The 23,324-nt window shown below is 39.8% G+C and overlaps 1 protein-coding gene across 3 annotated transcripts in view; it reads right to left on the bottom strand.

Moving 5' to 3' along the window:
- Nucleotides 1-23,324, bottom strand: part of VPS41 (VPS41 subunit of HOPS complex) — a 184,375-nt gene that overhangs the window by 69,399 nt on the left and 91,652 nt on the right. For 2 of the 3 annotated variants that reach the window (XM_074988089.1, XM_074988088.1), the window contains 3 exons: nt 9,320-9,439; nt 6,195-6,341; nt 4,964-5,030 (listed from right to left, as the gene is read on the bottom strand). In XM_074988089.1, coding sequence (XP_074844190.1) covers nt 4,964-5,030; nt 6,195-6,341; nt 9,320-9,439 — 334 coding nt within the window. Of the gene's footprint in view, nt 1-4,963; nt 5,031-6,194; nt 6,342-9,319; nt 9,442-23,324 lie in introns of all 3 variants that reach the window. The other variant, XM_074988090.1, reaches the window with a different exon arrangement.

Raw genomic sequence — 23,324 nt, 5'->3', positions numbered from 1 at the left:
AATAAATTACATATAGTTCTCCTGCTTGGTTTACATTTGTAACATTGAACATTAAGGAGCACTTTGCTGCTTCTTCTCTTCAATCCTTGACCACCACATAGGTAACAAACATACAGAGTGAAAATCTGCAAGTGATTGCATTTGGACTAGAGAGGTGCATTTTGTACAACCCTCAAAGTAAAGCCAGGGAACATGGATTTTAATTTCCATTTTAAAAGAATCTGACCTTAAGTAATGAATGTCTTATCATTAATTTGATCAGAACAAGAAAGAAATGCATTGTAATCTTGAGTGATAAAATAGAAGAAATCTAAAGAAATGTTCGTAAGAGAAATGGGGAGGTAAGATGGGAAATGATCACAGTCCTGCACGGATATTTGTAACTACAGCCTTATCCATAAAATGAGCTGTGGATAGCCGTAAATATGAATTCCCACTGATATAAACCAGATATCTACAGATTTGCAGGGCTCTAGAAATAAACATCCATTAAGTAAGAAAACCCCTATGAAATAAGAGTTAAAAATAAAAGTAACATTTATCTCTAAAGAAGTTAGCATATATTAAAAAAAATTAACACAGACACTGTGACATCATTGTGAGATGAATGCGTCACAAAAGGTTAAACATTCAATCTACAATATCCTTGGGGAGAATGCACTGACATTTTTAATCCTCTGTGCAATTATTTTGTTCTGTCCTGCAAGACTGACAAGGCTGATCAAAATATATTACATTTTGAGTGCTGATTTTAGAACAGCTGATGTCAGAGACATTATTTACATAATATATCTTGCTCCTGACACATAACATAGTATTTAAGGACTGAAAGGAATATTTAAAGCAGAGAGGGAAAACTTGTGCACAAAATAAAATGAACAACATTAGTTACAAGTAGGAGAGGTTATCACATTGTGGGTAAAGAAGAGGTCTCCTGCTGTGTAAGACATGTAAAAGAGATGGTGTATTCAAGTTGGGGTAAGAACATGGCACTTAGGGTCACCTGAACACCACTTTTCAGGAAAGATGTAGACAAACTGGAGAAGGTAGAGAAATGAACAACAAAAATAAAGGTCTAGAAAACAGGACCTATGGGGGAAGATTGGAACAACTGGGTTTGTTTAGTCTGGAAAAGAGAAGACGGGAGCATAGTAACAGCTTTCATGTATTTAAAAGGATGTTGCAAGGAGGGAGAAAAATCATTCTCCTTAACCTGTGAGGACAAGAAGTAATGGGCTTAAATTGCAACAGGAGGGTTGGACTGGACATTAGGAAAACTTCCTAATAGTCAGGGTGGTTAAACACTGGAATAAAACACCTAGGGTGGTTGTCAGGCATGGTCTATGATGTAGTGCTTCATTTGCCATGAGTGTGTGAGATGAACAGTGAGTCACCATACCAGATATGGACATAGAGTGGAATCGAATGGAAAACTTGTTCTTTAAACACTCATCATGACTTATTGCAGATTCTCAAATTAAAAATGGAGGAAAATAGTTCAGTGACTTCATTCATCCCTTTAGCCGTGCAAGGTGGTTCCTACATTTAATTGCAAAGTGCATAGAGAAATAGCAGCAGCACAAAGATTGGCTGTTTAACTGTACTAACCAGAATGCATAACATGTATGAAACACATACGGCACTTCTGTGGAACTAAACGAATCTTTTCCCAATACCGGCTAGTATTCTGTGGCATGTAGCAACATATTGTAATGCTGGATGATAACATCCCATCACTTTTCATTATCTCACAACAAAGTTCCCATTCAGGACTTCATTTCCTGCCATTTACAGCATACATTTCTCCAGTAAGGGCCTACAGTTTTCCAGGAAATCACACAGAATCCTCATCTTTTGTCTACAGACTAATAGAATTTTAGAAGCTAAAAATACTGATCATCTCAAAAGCAAGCTTTCCTTCACAGAAGTATATTGAAAGGGAAAATTGTGTATGTATGAAAATTACAAACAGGCAACTTCAGCAACCAACAGGCGAGGCATACGGCAGTCTTCATTTCACAGTATTAGCCTCACTTACTTCATCAGGCATTGTGCCGATTACCAATATGGCCTTTTTGTCTTCATGTGAGACTAACGGGTAACAGAGGTATTAATCACCAGGGTTTATTATTTGGGCAATATGGAGTTCTGCTGATTGGATTATTTATTTTTATGAGTTAAGATTTCCAGGGGACTCTTGATTAAATGGTTACATAAATTAATACACAAAGAATTTGGCATTTAACCACTGGTGACAATTTTCTGCTCACTGTGGTCGCTAACAAGGTTTTTATTTTCTTTTGTTTTTGTTTTTTAAGTTCTTGAAATGTGAGCATAGGGTATCCCTCTTTATGAACTAACCTGAAATATTCAGCACATTCTTCCAAAACACAAATTGGTTGTTTTGCTGTCTCCCCCGCAAATTAAACACCAAAATCTGATTAGCCAGGGTCTGAAATTCACCAGTAGCAATTTCACCAGGAAAGGTGTATGGATTGGTGGTGTAAAATTGCACGCCCAGTGTATGCCTCAATTAGAAGTATACCTGGAATGAACAAGCATCAGGAGCTGTGATAGATTGGTCAGACCCTGGAGGTGGAATAAGTGTCCTCGGTTCAAATTCTGGTCACCCTGAAGTCTTTACAAGCTTTGCCATTAACTTGAAGGGACTTTACATTTTACTCTCAGATATCACTGAGGGAGATTGGACAAATAGCATATTTCTTTGCTACTCAGTTTATTCCTCTGTAAGACAGAGCAGTCCGTTCTTACTTCATGGGGGTTCTGAGAGGACTAATTAATGGTTGTAGAATGTTTGTGATCTTTGGTGAAAGACATTGTGCAAGTGGAGAATGTTAATTATTTCCTACTCTTTAAAATGAGCATTTGGTATTGCTTTTGAGATCTCAGCTGAGGAAAGGCTCTCTCTTCAGGTCAGTGCATAAGCACATGCTCTACTTTATGCATACAAAGGAAGTAAGCAAATGCTCAATCTATGATTTCAAATTACCTTTAACGTGTTTTAAATTTAAAAAAGTAACAGAACCAAGAGACAACAGGAATGGCTTAGTGCAATATAAAAGAATATTAAGAGCTCCCGAATCAGACTGAGTAGGAACAGAGATCATAAACTCTTTTAAAATATAACAATGGTCTTTAGTCCAAGTTAAACTTGACATTCAATACTAATACTTTCTAATCAATATGGGACTTCACTGTGGTAGCTGACAGAGCTGAACTGACAAAAATCAGCTCATCTAACAAATTTTTACCCAGGCAGCAACATTTATGGAGCTTTTCCAAGAAACAGCCAACCAGTGAATTGCAGCATATAAAGGAAGAAATAAAAAAGTTAAAATTACTACATCATTGCTACAAGGCTGAAAGATACCAAGTTACTGCTGCAACAGATGCCTTAATATCTGAAACCTGTCCAGACGGCTGATTAAGAGAAATTAAACAAAGCATAAACAAAGGCATCAGCATTTCAAGAGAACTACTGTTAGAACAGTTTAGTATAATCATTTTTTTCTTTCAAGGTATGGGATAGCTTGATTTAGAAGCACAAGAGATGCCACATTTACTTCCTGGCTACACTACTAACTGGTAGCAAACCATCACAGAATGAGATTGCGAGAGAGAATTGCTTTATAATATTGGCACCTTTGCTTTCCAGCATAAAATATAAGGAGCAGGAACTGTTCAGTTTCAATTCAGCAAGCTGTAAGCTACTGTAAAACGTTTACACTCTCTTGATGCCAATATAGTCTGTACTGTTATAAACACATGAACTTCTGATGCACTAGGAGCTTGACTCTGAAGTGATGCAAAACTGAGCACTCAACTTTCAATGAGGAACTGCCCTATCAGTATCTTCAAGAGCTGCAACCCAAGTGTGCAGCTTCACAGTCTGCCTCTGGGATTCATTCCTCATGTGAATTTTGGGGAAAAAAACCAAAGCCTTAGCATAACAATAGTTAATGTGTCTGGTTATTGGTTTGATTTTTAATTTTAAACACAAAGAGGCCCAGATGTTATGCTAAACTTGTCACTAAACAAAACCAAACCCACAAACATCTTGCTTCACACTCTGCTTCACACATTTGTTTATCAGGGTTTTTCTGTCCTGTACACATTCAACAGCGATCAAAGCTACACACGACAAGCACAGAAGGGTTAGCAAAAACCAGGGTGCAGGGAAAAAACAAATTATAAAGCAACCTGAGGACACTGGAGCAGTAGAGACTGCACAACACTACACCAAAAAGAGCAAATGGAGAGGAAGTGGTGAGCAAGGTAATAAAGTGGCGAACAGCTACTACTGAGAAGATATGGGATTGGGAAGTCATTTCTTATGCCGTAGCTTCTATCTCTGTTTTAAGGAGAAGGCCACAACATGACAAAGTTTCACATCTCATGTTCAGTGACAAATAGTGATCCTGGAAATCCACTCTAAATATCCTATTATATTTATATTATAGATGTTTCTCTATATTTTAACAGGTTATTTTTCATTTTTTATCATGGATTATTGGTTTTTAGCATCTCTATATCCATGGCTACATTTTCACTTGTCTTCTTATATGAGGGTTTTAATATATTTAATACTCAATTCGGATTAGTATTACTATAGTTTAAATGATAACTTTTTCTTTTACTGGACAGGACTGCAGATTGGCTGCAAGAGTAACCAGGAAAGGTCAGATAGTCACACCTGTGCAAAAAAGTTACAGAGCTCTGAGCACTCCAAACACAGACTTAGGTAAACGTCACAGATTAAAGACCATCAAGAACTGCGTGCTATTTCACATCACTACCTCTGAATAATCCATGGAGAACTTAACTGCTCTTGCAGTTATTCATACAGAACTGGGAAGAGAGGTCTGCTTTAATAATATAAATATGGAAATTAGTGAAAACCTTTTGTTCTTTTCAAAAGAGACAAGAATTTGTGGGATCATACTTATTTCTACATAACGGCTGGGCAGGTCTCGCATTTCACTGGCATGCCGCTCCTTTACCGAACATATCTAGAAAACAAAGATTTTATTCAGTCCTTTTCAACATGAACTATTTTGCATTCTGAAATACTTTGCATTAGGCATTATTAGAGCTTTAACAAAGCCTGGGCTTTGCACTACTGTAAGCTGGGCAATTACTACTTATCATTATTATTTAGAAGATGATTAAAAACTGATAGAGCTTCAAGAAAGCGCTACTGTAACTGATGGCCACACAAATAAAGGTTGGAGGAGGAAGGAGAAATGCCTCATCATTTAAAATCTACTTGCAGTGGCTCATATAGCTTGGTAACTCTGAGTTTGATTTTGACATCATCATCTTTTATTGAGTGACCCCTCAAGATCCCTGCAGTGCAACTAAAATACCAGATTAAGTGTGGCAGAATCAGACTCTGTGAATTTGTTTAGCTGATTTAGAAAACATTCTTGATCTAGGTGCAAGAATGGTATGAAACAGATGCAAATAGCAAATGTGAAAAAAAACAGACACAAAGCTTATTAAAACCCATAATTCATTATACTTTTCCAAGACTTTAATGTCACAAAGAAGCTTGTTTATGATGTTACCTATCTCACTTTACCCTCCTGCTCTCTATTTGCTCACATCAGCCATTTTTAAAATTTCCCAATGCAGCAGTGTGTTATTAGAAAACATCCAACATTCTTGTATTCATCAGGTGAGAGTCTCCAAGAATTGTACACTTTTTTAGCGTGCCTATTTAAACTACCAGTTCCCTTCTAAAAAAAATGGGACTCAAAGAAAATTATTATTCTTTTTTACCATGGCTGAACAAAATCGTACATCCATCTGAGCAGTCACAAAAAACTCACTTCATGACAAGCTGTTCCTGCTTATGCTAATAAAAATAAATTAATTCAATAACTCTACAGGAGCTTTCAAAAGAGGTAATCTCTTGAAGGCACAGAAAAGAAAAATGTCCCTGGGGATTACACACACCATATGTGAAGAGAAATCTGTCTGACCACTGGGTGTCTGTCATTACTCCTCCTCATAAGGGTCAGCTCAACACTATTTCTATGGCAGCAGGAGTTCTGCACACAGTAGTCAAACCAAATTCCATTCTTTTCAATTGTCTTTGCTTTTCAAAACTAATCCTCAGTTTTTGTCTGTGATAACAGCAAGCATTTATTTACGAGGACAGGTAATTGTACCTTTACTGAAGTTCCCCAGCCAATAATCAGTGTTAAATTATCCTTCCAGCAAAGGCTACAGGGATACATATCTGGGCGAAGGCTTATATCATCACGAGGCACATTGGTAATTCTTTGCTTGGAGATCATGTCAAGTATCTTCACACCCTGGAAGTTAAATACAATACAGTTTCACTTAGTATGCCATAGATTCTGCAAACCACATCTCAAAACAGTTTGTAGTACGTGACAGAGCATTTTGTCTATGGTGTACATTACAGCGAACAGCTATGTCAAAAGAATATATAATAGAAAAATTCTGACCAATATAACCCATGAGAAGAGAAATAAAAAGGTACAAACAAGGAAAACAAACTTTTGACCCACTTAGTAAGTGGCAGGATAAGCTACAAACACATACATAACTGGGAAGTGAAAAAGCAAGCAGATATCAGCAGTTATCTGTGGTAGAAAGAGCTCCAGAAAAGTAGAATTTTGTGAAATTATAGGAAGGCAGGCAGGTACTGGATGTGCCGATGGAGTGAGTAGACCCAGAAGGAGGACCTTTGGTGCAACATTGGCAACTCTGAAGTAGAAAATACCTAGCTGCAGAGTTTCTTTTTATTAAGCTTGCTTGCAATTACCTACTCTAAAGGGAGGAATCTGGTGGGATTTACAGATTTGCCAGGATATTTTTGGGAAGAAGCTGACCAGATATAGGAAGAAGGTGCTACTCGCTGAGTTTCTCCACAGATGTTCACTAAGAGCCAAGGAGCAGACTCCAAAGAAGTTAATGCTGTTTTAAGCAGCACAACCTCTCCCAATGAGATCTCTTTGGGTTTACCTACAGGCAAAGAAGGAGAGGATGCTATGAAGAACGGCCAGTTCCCTGCTCCAGTCTTTACGAGGCTAGCCCCACCTTCAAAATCTGTCTGCACCATGCTGGTGGACCCTAAAAGTTCTCCAGCACATGTTAACATAGCACGGTTTCAGCAGCACCACATGCTAAGGCAGGCTAATGTTTACATCCATCTGGAGCAGATCAAAGTAGCGTATAGACATACACACAGCCATGCTAGGTCAGACTAAGGTATTCTGCCTTCCAACAATGGAAAATGCCAGGTTCTCCAGAAGAAATGAACATAACAGATAATCAAGTGATTCATCCCCTATTTCCCATTCCCAGCCCTGACAAAGAGGCCTGGTGCACCATCCCGAGTAACAGCTATTGATAGACCTAAAGCCCATGGTTCTTTCGCTCAAGCTGGAAAGGTTCATGCTTTTAGCTCTGGAAGTTCCCAATAGATAAATCCTGTGTCCCTTAAGCATACACCCTGTAACTACCTCTTGCTGTCCAAGGCTCAGGCACAGAGGGGAACATTTTGCACATAACAAAGGTGTCTGATGGCAGAATTAGGCCTTAAAATTATCAATTCAGTCTGGCAGCAATTTCAAAATATCTGAGGTCTAAAATATTGCTACGCTACCACCACCACATGTCTAAAAGAACACAAGGGGAGAATAAGACCAACACAGACAAATGGTAATATACAGCAACTTAGTGGAAAACACAAAAGGCACCCTTTAAAGTGGTCTCAACTATATGGAACCCTAGTTGCACTGGATAAGGAGTAAATTAGAAATTAAACTGGTTAGGAGAAAACCAAAGGCTAGTGAGTCAAATTTATAAAGCTTCTAAAGGACAAGCTTCTTTTCTCTTTCTATATACGGAAAAGTCTGGCTGTGACTTTTTTTGCCTCTGAAAGATGGCTTTCAGAATGTTATTAGCATTCCAAGTCCTTGTGGGGTATACTCTCTAGAGACACCTCTCTTCAGTTGTCACATCTTCTCCCAGCAGAGTCTCACAGAATATTTTATTTGCATGGTTCTGAAAAGAATGGACTATCGCTAGTGGTCTTGCTGGAGGATGATGGAGCAGCAGCTGAAGACACATTCCAGTGGGAGACTTGACCAGAGAAAGCAAGTCACCAGTAGGTCCATATGTAACCCACACACTCAGGGGTGCGGTTCACTGTCCCATGTAGCGGCACTTCGACCTCTCACACAGAGAAAGAATGAGTCTCCTCTACAGCCTTAGCTGAGAGCCAGCTGGTTTTTAGCTCAAACTGTTGAGGCTCTTCCACTAAGCTCCAGAGGTCTCAGGTTCCAGTCTGTCAGCAGTCACATATGCAGCAGATTTGGCAAGTAATTGCCGTTGATTACATGGAAATTAATCCTAAAAAAATGGATCGGAACAACTGAAAAAACTCCTTGACTACTTATACTTCAAAACTTAACAGAGAAACGCAAACACAGTCAAAAGGGGGTGAAATCCCATTTTCATAGGTGACCTGGGTTCCTAAGTGCTTAAGTCACATTCGAAAATGAGATTTAGGTGCTTTTGAAAATTCTACCAATGTTGACATATTGGGCTCTGGAGTTTTTACTCAATGTAGGCCATGACCTCTCCTGCAAATGTGAGTGAAAGTCTACAGTCTAAGGCACGCAGAGGGTCCGATTAGATGATGACTGTTGTCCTTTAAGTCGTAAGCTATGAATTATATTTGCGGTGAAAAGGGTCGATTTTCTGCTAAGCATGTTCCAAGAGCAAACCCCTTAGCCCTATCCAAACTAGGATTAAAAAAAAAAAAACCTACACCGACAGGGAACTACACAGACATTGTTACACAGGTGCAAACCTCCGCATAGACACCATTCATCTGCTTAAAGTAGGGCTCACAATAACATGACTCATTTGCGTGGCTTCCCAGTTCAAGCAGCATTGTTGTTAACCCAGGTTTCCACAATGGCAGGGCACATCTCCAAAAGGGGCCTGCACTAATGTAACTGTCTACAGTTCTGTAGAAGAACACAGTAATAAGGAGTGTACTGAAGAACAAAAGGGAGAAGGAGAAAAGAACAGACTTCAAACACACATTCTTTCCTGTGTTTGACTGCATTATAGTCTGAATACTATTGACAAATATTTTTACCATTTAATAGCAGAATATTTTATAAAAAAAGCTTTTTGATAAACTGACACTTTTAAAAATATGCTTCATGTACCAGCCAATTTGACGCAACGATACCAGTTAACTGTCCACATATATTGACCAGAGATAGCTGATCCAGCAGTAAATACTTACCATGTTATTGGCCCAAGCAATCAAGTGTCCTCTCCATTTTACATTTCTTACGTTTCCTTCTCCTTCATGTAAGACAGAAGGCTTCCATCTGTTCATCCAAGTCTTCTCGTATAACAACAACTGTGAAGAAAAGAAGAAAAAACATAGTTCTGTGACACAGTGCTATATAAAATGAAACTTTTTATTAGTGTTTGCAATCTTTGTGTTTAAACTGGAAGACAAAAAAGTGTCATCCAGCCAAACAAAATGAGAAGCAATAATGTAAAATATTTTAAATGGTTTCCAATGTCAAAGAAGTACATTTATTATTTCAGAATTAAAGATACTTCAATAATGATCAGTTGTTATATAGCACTTAGGAAACAGTTTTACAAATGAAGATATAATTACACACGTTATAAAGGTAGGGAAACCAAGACACAGGCATGCGAAGTGATTTGCTCAAGTACCTACAAGTTAGAGAGAAAGCTGAAAATAAAATCCTAATCTCCTGCCACTGGTCCACCAATTTAACCACATGACCACTGCTCCTTTCATGTAATGGGAGATAATACAAAGCCTTCCACATATCCAGCATAACTAGTGTCAATCAAGCAATGGTATGTAGGCCCCAATCTCACTGTGCAGCCTCTATTTCAATATGGCTCTAGATTTGTAAGGCTCCTCTCATGAAGATTAGATTGCAAACTCCTTGGGACAAGAGCTTGCCTTCTGTCTGGAATAAAGGTTTTTATTATATGTGAAAAACATATACAATAATGTTAAGTAATTTCTGAAAAACTGGTAAGTACTTCACTGCAACAAAAAATAACACTCAGTTCAATGAAGAGCATTTCCATGACAGCCCAACAGTTTATCCATTCTACTGTGCACCCTCCCTCCCAACACACTCCAAAATTTTATTTTATAGAGTATTAATATTTCTGTGAGTGCTGTCAGTGTGTTAGCAACATCTGAAAAAGCCAAAGTTGACTTGACTAACTTATTGAACTTATACTCATTGAACTGGCATGTGCATAAACTTATTCCCTGCAACCACTTCTGTATGGAGAACTATTACAACAAACTAAGACACCAAAGAAACACTTCAAACGCAAGAAACTATCATTGATAACCCTACCTACAGACTGAATATTTTTTCTATGAGGCTAGAGCTACACTGTCACCTGATCTCAAAACTGCGTAAGTTATTTTGAAATCAGTGCCTGTTTCGAACTTCATGCTATTCCTCTCACAACGAGCGGTAGCGGGAAGGAAACAGTGTGTTTGAAATAGCCCTGCTATTTCAAACACAATATTTGGCCACAGTTTCTATTTCGGGATACAAATTGTACCCCAAAATAGAAAACTCAGAACAACAGTAGCCTCAATGAATAAATGATTCGGGAATGAGAATTTTAAAAGCTCACTTTTATAATACCAGAGGCTTCCCATGATAGCTTTACTGACTGCACGTCTTTTGTATGACCACGAGATGGCACCAAAAGACAGACACTCCCAGAAAGTTTAGTTTGAGGTGGAAAACGGAAGTTTTATTAGCAAATTTTATATGCCAAATACACTTCAGAGTGCACATATTTTCTAACTGAACACACACTTTGCAATTTCTCCCCATCAAAATGAGATAATCTCACTGAGTCTACATAGCAGTGACACCTGTCAATGTCTACAGATAATTGCTCCTTTGTTCATATTATGTATGAATAAGTCACAAAGTGTCATGAGTCATTTGGCTTGGTTGCTTTAATATAAAATTAAGCCAACTTGAAAAATAACAACAAAAGAACTTTAATACCAGAACTCAAAAATTGCCCCTCTTGGTGACTGCATAAAATTTGAAATGATTTTTGCTAATTTCCATAATATTAAAAATAGGCTTGTTTGGAAAATATAAATTATCCCTCATGCATTTGCTTTAATTCTTTTAAGGTAAAATACTTTACGTGTGATATTTACTTAACTAAACAATGACATTAAGTTTATTACGTACACCATCACTAAGAGTGGTGCTAACTTTATTACTCACACCATTAATAAAAATAATATTGATGCCAAATTGTACCCTTTTCTCTTTGTGATCACACTGTTATGAATAACACACACCTTTTACATATACATATATAGATACATACATATATTCACTGAGTTCTCTTGGAAGAACACTTTCAAATCTCTTCACTATTATACGTGATTTGTGAATTTATGTGACTTTGTAAGGTCTCCCAAAGTGGGTGACAAACTTTTAAGATCAGAGAATAATGAACAATTAACAGTAAACTAGTATAGTTTCGTAACAAATTTTCAAGTGTTTTTTCATTCAGGATAAATTCCTGGCCTGTTCAAAATGTCTGCCCTTTAAATATGAACTAGTGAATAAGAGTAAACCAAATATAGTTACAAAAATACATACCAATCAGGGTTTAAGAACATACAGAGAGCCCTGCAAATCCTCAGATGTCTACTTTATATTACATCCTCAGATCCTTTTTACAGATGCAAATGCTGATGCAGATACCAATTTTGTATTCATGCAGGGCCCTATACATATATCCCTTTGTTTGGTCTTGCATATTACCTATGGTTGGCCAAACGAACTGAAAAAAGGTGAGCTTTTTAATCAGGAATTAAAATTAAAGCAGAATAGAGCTAGTGACAATTAAAACCAATGATTTCCAGAGGTTCTGAGACCTGTCAACTCCAAGCTCCCAAAAGAATCATGAAAATGAGGCCTTAAACTTACTGCTATTTTACAAAATTAAGACTTCCAAAATAAAAGTGAAAATGTTTAGAGTAGTTCCTATACTGGCGCTAAACATTTGTCAATAATATAAATTTAGACACCAAAGATAAATTTGAAGTTCAGCTAAATTTTATTTGAATGTCAACTCTTCTACAGCATTATATAGTATAGGCAAAGTTACACTATTTAGATCCACAATGCGCACCTATTTAGAATTTTTATGCTACTCGCACAAGTATCTGGTGTTGCTTGGCACTTTGACTGAAAGTACAAGAAAATGTATGTGCTTTTCACAATGAGAGTATTAGGCAAAAATGAAGTAAAATGAAGGCTGGAAAGAGGGTTCAGGGTAAGGAGGGGCAGAGGGTAGGTGGCTTAGAGCAGAGAGTTGATGGGGGACCCCACACTCAAGCTGCACCTACCTGGCCCTCCACTAGGCCAGAGGTCATGGTTTTGAGGGATACGCCAACCTCTAACAGCCCCCTCCATCCTGCACCCTGTTAGGTGGGGTGCTGCAAAAGCTGGTCAGGCTCTGGGGGCTACCCCCACCTCTAGTGCTGCCTGCAGCCTAAAGGCTTCCAGAGGGCACCAGGCTGTGGGGGCTGCCCCTACCCTTCAGCTGTCCCCACTTTGCCTGGAGACTGGGGAGGGAGGCTCTTGTAATTGCCCCCAGCCTCCAGTGGGCTCCCCTCCCCTGCAGGCTGCAGACTGTCTGGGGGGTGAGGGGCTCCACTTTCCCTCTCCAACAGCCCCCCCATGGCATACAGGGTGGGTAGTCACGCTCTGGGGGTATCTCCACCCTCCAGCTTTCCCCTGCAGGCTGTCTGGGTGGGGCGAGGTTCCATGGCCTGCACGCTCTCTGGGGAATGCCCCCCCCCCTCCAGCAGCCCCCTATGCAGCCTGTAGGCTCTCTACAGGGGTGGGCAGGCTCTGGGTTTGGGGCAGGAGAGTTACTTACCTGGTCTTTGTGACAGGCAAGATGGCAAAGCTCCAGCCCTGCCAGCCTCTCTCTTGGTGCCACAGCTGCCTCCAGTTGCCATTCTCTGTACCACATCCCTCCTTCTGCCCCCTCCCTTTCCATGTTCTGGGAAATTCTGTGATTTCAGGCACTTCCCACTTCCCAGGCACAACCAAACCCTGACCTTAGTTTAAGTTAGGGTCAGAGGAAGCTGCATATCAAATTTTGTCATTGTAGCTCTTAAGGTTTAAAAGGAGTTATTGAACAAATGCAGCACTGAGACAGACAGACAGACAAATGGGAATGTCCTTTATAAATTCTTATCACAGATGAAACCTCCCAAACCTGGAATTCTCTCCTCCAGCAACACCCATCATCTAGAAGGACCACGGATGTTACTGGACGAGAGACGCAGGTTGGGAGATTAAAAGAGAAGCCCGGTCACGTCAACCGGGGGAGCCCAGTGAAGCTTGTGTCCCTGGCCGGAGGTGACAGCTGGCTGGAGCCAGCCTCTGTGCGGCCAGGGCTGCACCTGGCACTCATGAGGCCACAGCCAGCACCCAAAGGACTGGGACAGTGCAGGCATGAGTGGGGCCAGGACCATGCCGGCAGCCCAGCTGGGACTGCACCAGACACCCATGAGACCAGACTGCGCTGACAGCCTGTCTGGGCCACACCAAGCATCCGTGAAGTGCAGGCTGTGGTAGCAGCCTGGCCAGCAAAGGAGGCCTCTGGGCTGGGGCCAGCATCTGCAGGTATGGAGTAGTGTCTGGCACCCCAGCTAGAGCTGGAGCTGGCCTCTGCAGGGCCCGGGCCCCAGAGCTGCAGCAATGCTGGCAGCCCAGCTGGGGTGGAGCTGGTGCCCACATGGCCCAGGCCATGACCAGGGTCAAGGCCATATCCAGCATGGGACTAGAATCAGCCTCCTCAGCTGTCAGCCAGAGGTGGCCAGGTTGGCGTCAGCCCAGCAGGAGCCAAAAATCTGGCAGGTGAGGGGGCCTTTTGGAGGGAGGTGGGTGTGTGTGAAGAGGAGCAAGCAGCAGACCTCCCTTCATCCAGCAAAGTCCCTCATCCGGGACCTGTCAGGACCCAAGGTTGCTGGACAAAGGAGATGCAACCTGTACCTATTTAAACCCACCTGCTTATAGTGAAGAATATTTTTTGTAGGGAGAGAAGATGGAAGGAATATCTACATACTGCACCACGAAAAAGCCTGTTTTGAACTCTCACTCCTCAGCCACAGACAACACCAATTCATAGGATTAAGTCCTAAACACACGTGCCTATTTTTATGTACTTCAAGTGGAGCATAGGTCATCTACAAATCTCTTCCGCTTCACCCTGCCTTGGGAAAAGACTTGTACCTGACTAAAGGAGTACCCCAGTTGCTGTTCTTCAGTTTCAGCAGACCTTCTCTACATTGTTAGAGGTCTTCCTCTTGCATTTTCCTTGTTGGTTCCTTTTGAGAACTTGACACACTATGCTAGACGAAGGTTTTCTGAGAGTGTAGCCTACCCATCCCCACTTTCTTCTCTTGATTTGAATGTCAAGTGGTTCTTGTCCTGCTCTGTTCCAAAGCTCCTCATTTGTGATAAAGTCTTGCCATTTGATGCAAAGAATGTACTCAGGTATTTGTTTATGAATGCCTGTAGCTTGTGATTTGAAGACTTAAGTACACCAGGTTTCGCATCCATACAAGAGCATACTCTTCACATTTATTTTGAAGATCCGCTGTTTCATCTTCACAGATATTATCTGTGAACTTCATATGGGATGAAGAGTCTTGAATGCAGCTGTTGCTTTCCCTATTCTGGCGTTGATATCCTTGTCTGTTCCTCCATCACTGCCCAGAATACTCCTCCCCAAGTAGGTGAACTGCTCCACATCTTCCAGGTCATTCCCTCCCAGTGTGATGGTGGTGTTGTTCGACTGGTTGATCCTCATTGTCTTGGTTTTTCCCTTGTTAATGCTCCATACTAGTCCAGTCATTGAGGCAGTTTTGTCTAGTGCCGTGACCTTTTGTTTGTGAAAGGAGGGCGACATCATCAGCAAAATCAATGTCCTCTAGCTGTTTGGAAAGTGTCCACTAAATGTGTCATCTCTTGTTCTGATCATAATCTAGTCCACTGTGATCAAGAACAGGAAAGGTGACAATGGACACCCTAGTTACACTCCTGAGAGTATGGTGAAGGATTCTGTCAAGATACCATTGTGAACAACTTCGCATGTTGAGGGTTCACACTTTAAACAGATCAAGTTAATAATTTTGCATGGGCTACCACAGTGTTGCAGCAATTTCCACTAAGTGTCTCTATCAACGCTGTCAAAGGCTTTTCAAAGTCTATGGAGGTTATGTACTGGGGGGGAGAGGTGGTTCAAGCAACTGTTCTATGATCACTTTGAGAGTTGCTATTTGGTCAGTAAGTACAAGATCTCTCACTTCAGAAGCTGGCCTGTTCTTCCCTGACCTGTCTATCAATTTCTGTCTTCATTCTCTCCAAGAGAATCCTATTGAACACTTTTCCTGGAATAGAAAATAAAGTGTTGTCCCTCCAGTTCTTGCATTCCTTCAAGTTGCCTCTCTTTGAAAGCTCTATAAGCTAGCCATGTTTCCAGTCTTGTGGGATCTTTGCACTATCCCACATATTCCCAAAGAAATTATACATCATGTTGACTGATGTCTCATTACTTGCCTTGATTGCTTCTGCAAGGATGTTGTCTGGAACAGGTGCTTTTCAGATGGGCAATGGCTTTTCTGATTTCTTCTTTTGTAGGTCTGTTGCTGTTAATTTGCAGCGGTATATTTGCAGGTGTTCACTCAGGAGGTTCCATGTGGGCAAGGCAGTTCAGTAGCTCTTCAAAGTGTTTCTTCCACCTACTCAGCTGCTCACTTGGGTTCCTTAGCACACCACCCTCCGTATCATATATTTATCCACCGTATGCCGTGACCCAGCTAGCTTCCATGTGATGTTATACAGCTCCTTCAAGTTTCTCTGTCCTGCGCCTTGATGCAATTGTTGTTCAAGGTTTTCCACTAAGTTCTTCTTGTCCCCTTTTACAGCCTTTTACACTTCTCTGTTGGCTTCTGAATACAGGCTCTGAGCTTCCACCTTGGCTGCTCTTGTTTCGTTGTTGTTGCACGAAAGCTTAAGACCTAATGAAGTCTCTAAGGTGCACAGGACTGTCTGTGATCCCTATTTTGCAGATGAACAGACAGAGACCAAACTAAGGAAAACATCCCCATACAGGAGAGCACTTGCACATGTGCCAAAAGTGAAGCATATGCACATATATTTTCCTGCACTGGCCTGTTCCATGTCACATAGGGAATCTGTAGTAGAGGAGGGAGTGGAACCCAGCCTCCTAAATCTCACTCCAGTGTCCCAATCACAAGGCCACCCTTTTGTTTCAAACTATGCAACAGTAACTAATACCGGTGCCAACACCAAGAACTCCTAATCCAGCGACTTCAATAAGACAATATTCTTCTCTCAAAAATGTGTTACTCATTTAACTGCAATAAAACTATATACCCTATTTTACTGACATTTAATAAGATCTATTTCTCTTTTCCTCACACTATGGTCACCTTGAGACTCACTGAACATGAATGTTCTACAAAGCATTTTAGGAGTTTGTAATCCATTGAGCATATTTCTCTTTAACACACTTAGTTAATTTATTTAGTTCATCTTCCACACAGCTATAATACTGAATTGTCATTATCACAAAACCAAGAACAATGTAAACTCCACAGGAGTTAGGTATGTTGAGAGAAAATGAAATGTTTCCTAGACAGGGTTTCCCCTCAACCCTCTCTGTCTTTTTTTTTTTTTTTTGGTTTGGGGAAGGTATTTGAGGGCTTTAATTCCCATAAATCCACCTTCTAGCAGCCAGCACACTCAGTACTTAGTTTTCAATCACAGCAGCAAAAACCACTTGCCTGCATTCTCTGCAATATCCTTCATTCTTCCGCGTTTTGTATTGTTATCTCTCCCTAGTTCTTTGTTACAATACAGCAGTTTTTAAGATGCATATCCTAACATCTGTAGGTATAGATAAATTATAATATGACTTCAATAAAACAATCAAGTTAAACCTGCTCTGACATCATCACACTAGATATTGGTCTTGATCCCACTTTCCTCAGTATTACTGGAGTGTGCTTTGCCCCACTGGAATCATCTGGATTTCTCATCACTTTAGTTGTTTTGTGGTGTTGTAATTAAAGGCTCCTCAGGAATTTTCTGTATGTTGAATGAGCATTCACATACCTACGTTCAACACTGTGCCAATAGCTGTTGCAACAGTAGAAGGAGAAGCCTGATGAAATGTATTTTGTTGTTTACCGGATTGAGTAGAGGACATTTTGATGTTAAAACTGAGTAAATGTAATTTAACTGGATTACTGAACATCATTCTAAGTATCCTGCACTATTACTATATCAGGTTTCTTGGAGAGAGCTCAGAGCTTTTCTATGGCATAAAGCCACTAAAGAGAACAGACTAGAGTTTTGATTTACCAGAGCCTGTCAAGCAATTAGCGCTAATCCTAATTACATGTAATCCTAGTCTTTAAACTATGTATAGGAATCCTCACACATTTGAATAAAGACACCAAAGGCTTCAGCAACTGTAGTGTCAATGGGATAAAATTGATTTTTTCCAGCTACCAAATACTATTTTCATCATAATAATGAAACAAAAAACACTCTTCCCACAAAAACAAAAGAGTTTCAAATAAACATATTGTTTTTACAGAGGAATTATACATGTAAGATGTGGGATATTACCTGTATCTATACCACGTAAACATATGATGTTTAACTTACATAAGTTATTTCTTCCTGAAGATATGAAGATTATTTTACCAAAAAAAATTGCACATTATAGTTGACAGTACTGCTCAGTAGATGTATGGAAGCACTAAACCCTTTTTTCCCTTACATAAAACCAGAGAGGTTAAGTGACAAACTCAATCTACAGATACACATTAATAATGCAACCTAATAACACACATTAAGACATATTTAGCAAGGAGCACAGAATTAGTGAATACTATATATCAAGCAAACACTTCTGTTATAAATGGCAATGCACAAAAAAGGCAGACGAGGACCGGGCCAATAAACAGAGGACTGTTTCTCCCAAATAAACTATAACTAATAACATAGCTGTGAATACATTCCATAGCTTCAAACCCAGGAGGATTCAAGGATGCTGTTTTTACTGTACTGAATCTTAATTGCGTTAATGGAGAGATTCTACTTATCACCAGCAAACCAACTGCCAAAAGCATGATTTAACCTGAAAATCCAAACTTCCCACACCAAGAAGTTAATTATTTGGTATGAAGGTATGTGTATCTTTCTAAACTTCACTTATTTTGAAACATTGTCTAAAATCTCAGGTACAGCTGTTAAATATCTTTACATACACATACTGTATTTATACACAAAAACACATGGTTTATAAATATGATTTACCTATATATACACTGTACAAGTGAAATCTAATTTTCTCTCTCTCTCTCTCTCTCTCTGCCCAAACAAGCTGAACATTATGTTGACTGGGGGAAAAACCCATCAAGTTGCATATATTTTAATATTTGTTTACTAAGTGAAGACGACATCTGTGCTATCAGAGTGCTATCAGTTGAATATCACTACATATATCTTAAGAGTATGTTCAAAACATCTTACATCTTTGTGAGCAAGTCAGAGCTACAAATTACTTTGGCCTGATGGATGCTTCAACCTGTACCTTGTTTAAGGTAAAGTACCCAAATATCTGGATGCAGCCTGCCTTAGTATTTGCTCTTACTTCACCTAAACTAGACTGCTCAGTATTTACTGACTGACATTTTACAGCTTACAAAGCAATCTGCCTTTCTTGTCTGGTACTCTTCTACACAACGCAATACAAACAGCTGACTATCTGGTTTCTAAAAATGGACTATGCTGCAAACAGCATCCTGACAATTTAATAATTTGTCAAAGTAGTCCAACCAGCTATTATGAAGTACATATTGCAGGGTTCAGAGGTAAAGGTCATCTGCTCACTCACCAAGCAAAGTTAAAGTGTATCTGCTGACACTTCAAAAAAAAAAAAAAAGCCAAACAATTAAAAAGAATAAAAAAAATCCAAGACACTGCCTGGCAGACCTGACTATAACACACGAATTTCACTGCTATGCTTATTACAGCAGTTGCAGGTATATGAGAAGAACGCTACCTTCTTCCCATTTGCAAATTGCTCGTGCTCTCTATTCCACTTCTGTGTCAGAATTCATCATAAATTGCAATTAAAACAAAGTAAGAGAAACTTTGTATATGCTGTGTCAAACAGTGACGCCTATGAATGCTGCCCTTGAATTCTAGTACAGGTTTAACCTCTCTAATCCAGAACTCTCTCATCTGGCAAACTCCATAAGCTGGCATGATTTTAGTTAGGGGAATACTACTTACCATGGGCATGGCTAAGTTTCTGATGGCCCCAGAAAGTCTGTTTACAGACACCAGTCCTGGTGCTCAGTGTTCTGTGCTGTTATTTACCTGTAATTTACTTCTAAATATCTTCTAAGATCCCAGTAAGTAATGGAAGTGTTGGTAATGTGCTAGAAAATATTGACCTCCCATCCTCTTGAAAATTCTCTTGTCTGGCACTGGTCAGGTCCTGAGGGTGTCGGACAAGAGAAGTTCAATCTGTACTGAAAAATTATTTTATATGTTTAATCTCAGTTTGCCCCACAAAAATGACTGTTCTCTGTCGTTATGGCATGTAAGATGGTGTTCAAACTTGGGCACGTAAATGAGATGCTCATCTGTCTTTTTTTTTTTCTTAAATAAATATGCTTAGAAGAGGTACTGGGAGCATCCACATTTGAAAATTATTCATGGTACCTTCAATCAGCTGAAATCTATGCCTTATATTTTAAAAAACTGAATAGCAATTTTGAGTGTTCTACTTGAAATATCATAATTTCTGGAAAGAATGATGCACCCTTAGCTTAAAAATTACACTCTTTTATAAGGGGTTTCCTATTGGACACCCAAAAATTGTGACACTCAAAATCACTAGTCAGTCTGAAAAATGTAGGCCCTAGTATTAAGTGCCTGATTCCAGGATGTGATGAACTTCTTTATCTTACTGACTTCAACAGGACTTAACCATTAGCTGAAATATAATAAGTGTCTACACCACTTGGTAAAACAGGCTAACAAAATGTTAATTAATAAACATAAACTAGTTCAGTATACACAGTCAAGAAAGGCTTCAGTAACTAATCAATACTCCAAAAGGTGCCTTCAGTAACTACTTTTTGACAGTAGTCAAAGCAAAATATGTCAAGTCTCATCAACAATATTATCATGCGATACAGTTCGGAAGAACAGGGCAATTTAAAGTATATTTAAACTAGAGGTAAGTAGCCAGTATCTTGATTTTAGAATTTACTTATCTTTCAATCTACCTTTTTAGTTAATTTTGCCTGTAACATTCTAAATGTAGAGGAACATGTATTATTCTATACCATTCATTTAACCAACTGTCAGGGCTCTGTCCCCACTCTGGCACTCCAAGTGTGGAAGTGGGAGCCTGCAAAAACTTAAAAATACCTTGCCCACGAAAGACTTTACTTTAAAAACTTCCCAAGATCACTGACTCTCTGGACCCTGGATGGTAAGGCTGCCACCACCCAAGTGAAAAAAAGAACCCCTTAACCCACGAAGGCACAACTGGGAATGCCCCCCTTGTAGGATGAACCCCAGCTCCTATCCCTCCCTTAGGTGAGAGCCTGGGAACACAGAGCTGTAATTTGACAGCAGGCTTTCTAGTGTAAGGCATACACATACACAGATCCTTCTCAGGACACAAGCATCAGATCAATTGCTTACCAATTGTAATTTATTCACAAAACAAGAGAAAATAAATCATACCGGTTACAACACAGAGAATACTTCATTGCGATTCAGCTTAAAAAGTTACAAGGGAAAAAATTAAAATTACTAATCAAAGCAACAGAAAACAGAGATAGCCTGACCATCTCAAAATCAGCCATAGAGATGTAAGTAGAAGGGAAATGTATATTTGAATGTGATCAGGTTATGGTTATTTTGAATTTGGTTGGACAGGCTATTTATGGAATTCATTTCAATTGCCTTGTAGATATCCTTCTTCCTCCATCTTCTTTCTGCCTCCCCAGTGGACAAAAGATCCTCTTAAACCACAATTGTTCTTTATTCAAAAAAGTCACTCCACTCCCATTGGCTCACCTGGGCTCAGGTTACCTCAGGAAGAGATTAACCCCTTCCCTGGACTCATTAATGACATCAACTGATTAATAAATGCCAGCATTCTAAATGTTAAGTGAAGAACACATTTCAGCTTTATCATAGTCATTAGCTAGCTTGCACTCTATTATTGTTGTTATTATTATTATTATTATTATTATTATTATTATTAAGATTAAAGCCTTTTTTTTCCTTAACAGGCAGAAGCTTACTGCTTCCAATAGCACAGTATTTGTCTTTTCACCTTGCCTCGATGCTCTACAGGTTGTAATTCCCAAATCTAGCATTCTCTCATCCAGCAACGGCTATGGTCCAAGCAGGACCACAGATCTTCCGGGACCAGAGAATCCCAGCCCTGGGAGAAGAAGCGACCAGCTAGACCTGTGGCAGGAGCACAGAACAGGGCAGCCACAGTGGGGCTGGTGGCAATGGGATGCCAGCAGCAGCGAGACATCCTTGACCCCAGAGCAGTGGCCAGGCCTGGGGAGCTGCAGCTTGCGGTGGTTCATTGCAGGGGTTGGGTGGGGATTTCAGTGGTAGAACTCTGAACAGAACTTTGAACTCATGCATCCCAAAACCTGACACACTTCCACAGATGACACTGCGTTCCTGGGGCTGGGTGGGAATCCACAGCTTGGGGAAGCTGTGACTGGGCAGGAATCTGTGGTCCAGGAAATCCATGGTCAGGGCTGGGAAGGAAGCTGAAGCCGGACCTGGGAGCTGGTGGCCAGGACCCTGCGGGAAGTGGGGGGGCAAGCATTGGGAAGCCATGGGCAACAGTGGGGAGTAGAGCCCAGGATCAGGGACTGGAGGCCAGCAGTGGGGCATAACTGATCTCTGGTTCGGCAAAATGCTAGAAGGTCCTAAGAGTGCCAGACCAGGGAGGTTGAATCTGTACTGCCTGTTCTGGTTAGGGATACCTTGTTGTTTAAAATACATGATTATTTCAGGGCTACCATCATCTGCCAAATGCTCCATTTAAAATTACAGAGTTGAGAAAGGAAAATATACTTCGTACCATATGTATCTCTTCTAGCACTTCCATAATACACCTATGCTTATAAAAAGACTATTCTGGACCAACAACCTGGGGCAATTATTTTAACCTAATTTTCAAGCACCCTGCATTTCTTAGTCCAATAAATAGCTTCAACAATGTAAGATCAATATCTTCAGGTACACATAACATTTTGTGTACATAAAAATTGGCTTTGAATTTTTATCTGACCACAGCACGTTTCCTTGACAAATGAACTCTAAAGCATCTACAGAACATTCTAAGTTTAGTAACATAGTATAACTTGTACCATATAAATTTGTTTCAACATCTAATCAGTTTAATGGCTCCTTTGGAGTACAACATTGTTTTTAAAATATGCCCACTCCTAGCACCACACATTGCTGGGATCAAGATTTTATAATTATGTTCGCTAAAACTTGGCACATTATTTAGATGTTTTTTCATGTCTATAACTGGTACATATTATTCACATAATGGATTATAATAGGTCTTGGGCATTATGACATGTTATAAGCCATATCCTTTACGAAGGACTTGACTGATTTGTCTCAAAGTAAATAGCATTAAAGAAAGGTAATTAATGAGCATAGGCCCTAATTCAGGACATGAAATGCAACAATAAAGCAGTTGCTTAATTTTAATATTAAAGTTAACAAAAGGGGATGGAGTTATTCTACATATTATCCAGACATGTAACACCAAAGTAGGTCACATTGAAATTGTTTGCTTCAGATATGACAGGCTAGATTCAAAGGGTGGGGGAGAGGCAAACACAAAGGCTATGTCTACACTAGGCCCAGAACGTTGAAATAGGCATGATAATGAGCCTAAATGAAAGATGCTAATGAGGTGCTGCTATGAATATGCAGTCCCTCATTAGCATGATGGCAGCCACGGCACTTCAAACGTGCCACTTTCGATCACACACGGCTCGTCTACACAGGGTCCTTTTCAAAAGGACTCTGCACACTTCAGAAATCCCCTTATTCCTATTT

Source organism: Carettochelys insculpta, chromosome 2 (genome assembly GCF_033958435.1).
Source record: "Carettochelys insculpta isolate YL-2023 chromosome 2, ASM3395843v1, whole genome shotgun sequence".
NCBI lineage: Eukaryota > Metazoa > Chordata > Testudines > Carettochelyidae > Carettochelys > Carettochelys insculpta.
This window is presented reverse-complemented; position numbering and strand designations above follow the sequence as displayed.